The sequence below is a fragment of the Oncorhynchus masou genome, chromosome 32, assembly GCF_036934945.1.
Source record: "Oncorhynchus masou masou isolate Uvic2021 chromosome 32, UVic_Omas_1.1, whole genome shotgun sequence".
Classification (NCBI taxonomy): Eukaryota; Metazoa; Chordata; class Actinopteri; order Salmoniformes; family Salmonidae; genus Oncorhynchus; species Oncorhynchus masou.
In genome coordinates this window covers 57727538-57735037 of record NC_088243.1, presented here as the reverse complement: position 1 = coordinate 57735037, position 7500 = coordinate 57727538, and the positions used below count along the sequence as shown (strand labels likewise).

The 7500-nt window shown below is 47.9% G+C and overlaps 1 protein-coding gene across 1 annotated transcript in view; it reads left to right on the top strand.

Moving 5' to 3' along the window:
• The window catches only part of LOC135526293 (FERM and PDZ domain-containing protein 1-like), a 39767-nt gene that overhangs the window by 18656 nt on the left and 13611 nt on the right, over positions 1–7500 (top strand). The window contains 2 exon segments of the mRNA XM_064954542.1: positions 360–476; positions 4063–4232. Of these exon segments, the coding sequence (XP_064810614.1) occupies positions 364–476; positions 4063–4232 (283 nt within the window). The 5' untranslated portion in view covers positions 360–363.

The window sequence follows — 7500 nt, the reverse complement described above, 5'->3', positions numbered from 1 at the left end:
GTCCTATATATCCTTTAAGCCTGGTGGTCCCGTGTGTCACATCTTGTTGAGTGTGACGTGTTTCGTCTTGTTCATGCAGAGTTGAATACCCTTCTGACGCCCTCCTCCCTCTACCTTGTTCATATATCTGATTATTCGTGGTATCCAGGGCAGGTGACAACCTCTGCAATATAAACATGATGAAATCGATATGCAGATCTGGCACATAATTGTGGTACCAAGTGGAATGTCCAACATAGCATCACACTAAAAAGCTCTCTCTTCCTTTTTCTCCTTGCATATTTTTCCTTGATTTGATGCCTTCTGTTTCCCTCCTTTCTGTTTCCCTCTCATCTCTCATCTCTCATCTCTGTGTGTAGTTAAATGGAGGAGAAGGAGAGGAGTAGGAGCCGGTCTCCGTCTCGTAGCCGTAGGGCCAGCCGGGTGCAGCAGGTGGTGGGCACGTTGATCAGACGCACCCGAGAATCACTCAGCAGGTACAGTATCAACAAACACATGCACACACACATATACACTGAACAAAAACATGCAACAATTTCAAAGATTTTACTGAGTTACAGTTCATATAAGGAAATCAGTCAATTGAAATACATTCATTAGGCCCTAATCTATGGATTTCACCAGATTTGCATCTGTTGGTCAAAGATACCTTAAAAAAGGTAGGGGTGTGGATCAGAGTTGATCAGGCTGTTGATTGTGGCCAGTGGAATGTTGTCCCACTCCTCTTCAATGGCTGTGCAAACTTGCTGGACATTGGTGGGAACTGGAACACGCTGTCGTACACGTCGATCCAGAGCATCCCAAACATGCTTAATGGGTGACATCTCTGGTGAGCATCCAGGCCATGGAAGAACTGGGACATTTTCAGATCCTTGCGACATGGGGCCGTGCATTATCATGCTGAAACGTGAGGTGATGGCAGCGGATGAATGGCACAACAATGGGCCTCAGAATCTTGTCACGGAATCTCTGTGCATTCAAATTGCCATCGATAAAATGCAATTGTGCTCGTTGTCCGTAGCTTATGCCTGCCCATACCATAACCCCACCGTCACCATGAGTCACTCTGTTCATAACGCTGACTTCAGCTAACCGCTCGCCCACACGATGCCGTACACATTTGTCTGCCATCTGCCTGGTACAATTGAATCTGGGATTCATCCGTGAAGAGCACATTTCTCCAGCGTGCCAGTGGCCATCAATGGTGAGCATTTTCCCGCTGAAGCCGGTTACGACGCCGAACTGCAGTCTGGTTAAGACCCTGGTGAGGACGACAAGCTCGCCGACTTGCTTCCCTGAGACGGTTTCTGACAGTTTGTGCAGAATTTCTTCGGTTTTGCAAACCCACAGTTTCATCAGCTGTCCGGTTGGCTGGTCTCAGATGATCCCACAGGTGAAGAAGCAGAAAGTGGAGGTCCTGGGCTGGCGTGGTTACATGTGGTCTGTGGTTGTGAGGCCAGTTGGACGTACTGCCAAATTCTCTAAACCCGTTGGTGGTGGCTTATGGTAATGGAATTAACATAAAATTATCTGGAAACAGCTCTGATGGACAATCCTGCAGTCAGCATGCCAATTGTACGCTCCCTCAAGACTTGAGATATCTGTGACATTGTGTTTAGTGACAAAACTGCACATTTTAGAGTGACCTTCTATTGCCCCCAGCACAAAGTGCACCAGTTGAATGATCATGCTGTTTAATCAGCTTTGTGATATGCCACACCTGTCAGGTGGATGGATTATCTCGGCAAACGAGAAATGCTCGCTAACAGGAATGTAAACAATTTTGTGAACGAAAACTTGAGAGAAATATGTTTTCTGTGCAAATGGAACATTTCTGAGATGTTTAAATTTCAGCTCATGAAACATGGGACCAACACTTTACAGGTTGCATTTATATTTTTTGTTCAGTGCATCTATGTATATTTACATGAAGTATGTGGATGGGCCATTTGTTTTGCATGCTTAGTAAACATGCCAGAAACAGCTGACAGGGCGGGAAGGAGAGGGATGACTAGCCACTTTGTAGCGAGTCTAATTTCATATTTAACACAAAGACTTAACTCACATAGTCTGTACCCCTACAAATCAGCCGGGCTAGACAATCTGGACCCTTTCTTTCTAAAATTATCTGCCAAAATTGTTGCCACCCCTATTACTAGTCTGTTCAACCTCTCTTTCATGTCATCTGAGATTCCCAAAGATTGGAAAGCAGCTGCGGTCATCCCCCTCTTCAAAGGGGGGGGACACTCTTGACCCAAACTGCTACAGACCTATATCTATCCTACCATGCCTTTCTAAGGTCTTCGAAAGCCAAGTCAACAAACAGATTACCGACCATTTTGAATCTCACCATACCTTCTCTGCTATGCAATCTGGTTTCAGAGCTGGTCATGGGTGTACCTCAGCCACGCTCAAGGTCCTAAACGATGTCTTAACCGCCATCGATAAGAAACATTACTGTGCAGCCGTATTCATTGATCTGGCCAAGGCTTTCGACTCTGTCAATCACCACATCCTCATCGGCAGACTCGACAGCCTTGGTTTCTCAAATGACTGCCTCGCCTGGTTCACCAACTACTTCTCTGATAGAGTTCAGTGTGTCAAATCGGAGGGTCTGCTGTCCGGACCTCTGGCAGTCTCTATGGGGGTGCCACAGGGTTCAATTCTTGGACCGACTCTCTTCTCTGTGTACATCAATGAGGTCGCTCTTGCTGCTGGTGAGTCTCTGATCCACCTCTATGCAGACGACACCATTCTGTATACTTCTGGCCCTTCTTTGGACACTGTGTTAACAACCCTCCAGGCAAGCTTCAATGCCATACAACTCTCCTTCCATGGCCTCCAATTGCTCTTAAATACAAGTAAAACTAAATGCATGCTCTTCAACCGATCGCTACCTGCACCTGCCCGCCTGTCCAACATCTCTACTCTGGACGGCTCTGACTTAGAATACGTGGACAACTACAAATACTTAGGTGTCTGGTTAGACTGTAAACTCTCCTTCCAGACCCATATCAAACATCTCCAATCCAAAGTTAAATCTAGAATCGGCTTCCTATTTCACAACAAAGCAACCTTCACTCATGCTGCCAAACATACCCTTGTAAAACTGACCATCCTACCAATCCTCGACTTTGGCGATGTCATTTGCAAAATAGCCTCCAATACCCTACTCAACAAATTGGATGCAGTCTATCACAGTGCACTCCGTTTTGTCACCAAAGCCCCATATACTACCCACCATTGCGACCTGTACGCTCTCGTTGGCTGGCCCTCGCTTCATACTCGTCGCCAAACCCACTGGCTCCATGTCATCTACAAGACCCTGCTAGGTAAAGTCCCCCCTTATCTCATCTCGCTGGTCACCATAGCATCTCCCACCTGTAGCACACGCTCCAGCAGGTATATCTCTCTAGTCACCCCCAAAACCAATTCTTTCTTTGGCCTCCTCTCCTTCCAGTTCTCTGCTGCCAATGACTGGAACGAACTACAAAAAGCACTGAAACTGGAAACACTTATCTCCCTCACTAGTTTTAAGCACCAACTGTCAGAGCAGCTCACAGATTACTGCACCTGTACATAGCCCACCTATAATTTAGCCCAAACAACTACCTCTTTCCCTACTGTATTTAATTAATTTATTTATTTTGCTCCTTTGCACCCCATTATTTGTATTTCTACTTTGCACATTCTTCCATTGCAAATCTACCATTCCAGTGTTTTACTTGCTATATTGTATTTACTTTGCCACCATGGCCTTTTTTTGCCTTTACCTCCCTTATCTCACCACATTTGCTCACATCGTATATAGACTTGTTTATACTGTATTATTGACTGTATGTTTGTTTTACTCCATGTGTAACTCTGTGTCGTTGTATGTGTCGAACTGCTTTGCTTTATCTTGGCCAGGTCGCAATTGTAAATGAGAACTTGTTCTCAACTTGCCTACCTGGTTAAATAAAGGTGAAATAAATAAAATAAAATAGTCTCACACCAGCTGCTCTGCCACTCTCAATAACCCCTGACCTCTAACCCCTGTTTAAACCCTGTTTGACCTCTCAGAGAGCGGATCCTTGGCGATGGGAGGTCCAACCGGTCAGCCAGCGTGTCCAGTCAGAACTTCCCGGTGAGGCTAACGGTTCAGATCGTCAGAGACCCGGTGTTGGACTCCAGAGGTCATGGGTTCACCCTCTCCAAACAGCACCCCCTGCTGGTCAGGGACGTGGCTACAGGTATGCTGTGTGTGTGTTGTTGTTGTTGACTAGACAGCCTACTCTGTACTCACTAAGTCTAGGGGTTCTAGGTTTTCCTAATGGTTCTGTAACTGGAATGAATGTGTCTATTAATGTGAGAAGGAAGCATATATGACCAGATGTTGAGTGAATGTACCCAGGAGACACCTGCCTTACCTAGGTCAAGGGCCTTGACTCCTCTTGGTTGGCCAGCGCAAGCGGATTATCATTTGTTCAGATGGTGACGAAAACCAATATGTACAAAAAGGAAAAATACCAAAGGCATCCCCAGATTAAAGACTCAACAACAAACAAAAGGCCTCGTGGCCACTAAACAAACAAGCAGCTTCACGGCTTGCAAGCTGGGACACTGACTGACCAACCCCTTAATTGGCAGCACCTGCCCATATCAAGGCTTGGCAGCACAACACTGGCAGATAGGCTAGTAGAGAGGCTGGCAGAGAGACTAGTAGAGAGGCTGGCAGAGAGGCTAGTAGAGAGGCTGGCAGAGAGACTAGTAGAGAGGCTGGCAGAGAGGCTAGTAGAGAGGCTGGCAGAGAGGCTAGTAGAGAGGCTGGCAGAGAGGCTAGTAGAGAGGCTGGCAGAGAGGCTAGTAGAGAGCCTGGCAGAGAGGCTAGTAGAGAGACTGGCAGAGAGGCTGAGTGTGGGTGTGGTAGTTATCGTGAACTGTAATGTGTTGTCTAAACCTGTTCCATGGCAGTGTGTGTTTGTTTGTACTAGGACTTGATGCGGTGGTACATATCAGTGATTTCTTTTATCTATGACGTTGTTTCTGTAAATTAAATGTGTCTCTACGTCCCAATTAGTTTTTTTTACGGCCTGTCTATGTCTGTAAGTTGTTACGTCTATTTGTCTGAAACAGTGTCGTCGTCCCCCCCTCCCCCGCTGCTCCTGTCTTGGTTGGACCAGGTCCAAGAAAAAATATATTTTATTTGAAAAATAGATTTGATCTCAATGAGACTAACCTGGATAAATAAGGGCTGAGTAGAAAGGAAATAAATCAAATGTGTCTGAGATGGGGAGAGAGAGACACAGAGAGAGAGAGAGAGAGAGACACAGAGAGAGAGAGAGAGAGACAGTGACAGAGAGAGAGAGAGACACAGAGAGAGAGAGAGAGAGAGAGACACAGAGAGAGAAAGAGAGAGACACAGCGACAGAGAGAGAGAGAGAGACACAGCGACAGAGAGAGAGAGAGAGAGAGAGAGAGAGAGAGAGAGAGAGAGCTCTCCCTCAAGTATGGCCACCTGCTTCATCATGCCATGGTAGCCCCGCCCACAACAGGACAGATTTAGAACGCCAGGCGCCGTGCCAAAAAAGCCACACAATAGAGCCACCTGCTCATCCTTCTTAGATCTGATCACTCATTCACCCTTCATTTAGGTGGAGAAGCACACGCACACACATTGTTACAATATTTGAGAGGCGCACAACGATGCAGTACAGAGCTCAATTTGGCCTCTGCGTACCTCCGGAGGCACCGCAATTGCGTCACACCCTCCATAAGGCGCCTCCCACCACATTTTCGGATCACGGGTAAATTGTCTCTTAGGGTTAGCAGTGTGGTTAAGGTTAGGATTAAGGGTAGGGTTAGGTTTAAAATACAATTGTATGACTTGGTGGCTGTGCAAGCTAGTAACCACTCTGCAGAGCTGCCTCCAGAACAAGACTCATGAGGGAAAACGCTAACCTGCGAGTCGATTGTAGGGATCAGGATATTGACAGCGCTGGCACAAAAGCACAGGAGGGGTTGGCAAACCTGGCGTTGTGAAAGAGGGAGAGTGAGACACTGAGTGTGCTGTGAGTGTGAGTGTGAGTGTGTGTGTGTGTGTGTGTGTGTGTGTGTGTGTGTGTGTGTGTGTGTGTGTGTGTGTCTATTTGTGCGACGGTGCCATATTGCTGTCAGTGGTATGGAGAGTGGGATCAGGGACAGGGCTTTGCTGGGCAGGCTTTGGGTGTGTGTGTGTGTGTGTGTGTGTGTGTGTGTGTGTGTGTGTGTGTGTGTGTGTGTGTGTGTGTGTGTGTGTGTGTGTGTGTGTGTGTGTGTGTGTGTGTGTGTGTGTGTGTGTGTGTGTGTGGGTGTGTGTGTGTGTGTGCGCGTGTGTGTGTGTGTGCGTGTGTGTGTGTGTGTGTGCGTGTGTGTGTGTGTGTGTGCGTGTGTGTGGGTGTGTATGGAGAGAGAGAGCAAAAGGGAGGGGGCAGCAGAGAAACTGCTGTGCCTCAGCCCTGTTCTCTGGCCTGAAGACAAATGAGTATAAATAACCAACCAAAGCAAGCACAGGCTGGCAGAGAGGCCTATTGAGAGGACTGTTGAGAGGACTGTTGAGAATCTGGCAGAGAGGCTGGCAGAGAGACCAGCAGAGAGGCCGAGAGAGAGACTAGTAGAGAGGCTGACAGAGAGGCTAGTAGAGAGACTGGCATATAATCTGGCAGAGAGTCTGGCAGAGAGGTTGGCAGAGAGACTAGTAGAGAGACTGGGATAGAGTCTGGCAGAGAAGCTAGTAGAGAGACTGGCATATAATCTGGCAGAGAGTCTGGCAGAGATCTGGCAGAGAGGGTGGCAGAGAGACTAGTAGAGAGACTGGGATAGAGTCTGGCAGAGAAGCTAGTAGAGAGACTGGCAGAGAGGCTAGTAGAGAGACTGGCAGAGAGGTTGGCAGAGAGACTTGTAGAGAGACTGGCAGAGAGACTAGTAGAGAGACTGTCAGAGAGTCTGGCAGAGAGGCTGGTAGAGAGACTGGCAGAGAGGCTAGTAGAGAGGCTGGCAGAGAGACTAGTCTCTACTAGCCTCTCTCTACTAGCCTCTCTGCCAGACTCTCTGCCAGACTCCTGGGATAGAGGCTGACAGAGAGGCTGGCAGAGAGACTGGGATAGAGGCTGGCAGAGAGGCTAGTAGAGAGACTGGGATAGAGGCTGGCAGAGAGGCTAGTAGAGAGACTGGGATAGAGGCTAGCAGAGAGGCTAGTAGAGAGACTGGGATAGAGGCTAGCAGAGAGGCTGGCAGAGAGGCTAGTAGAGAGACTGTCAGAGAGGATGGCAGAGGGGCTAGTAGAGAGACTGACAAAGAGGCTTGTAGAGAGTCTGGTAGAGAGACTGGTAGAGAGGCTGGCAGAGGCTAGTAGAGAAGCTGGCAGAGAGGCTAGTAGAGAAGCTACTAGAGAGGCTGGCAGAGAGGCTTGTAGAGAGTCTTGTAGAGAGGCTGGCCGAGAGGCTTGTAGAGAGTCTTGTAGAGAGGCTGGCCGAGAGGCTA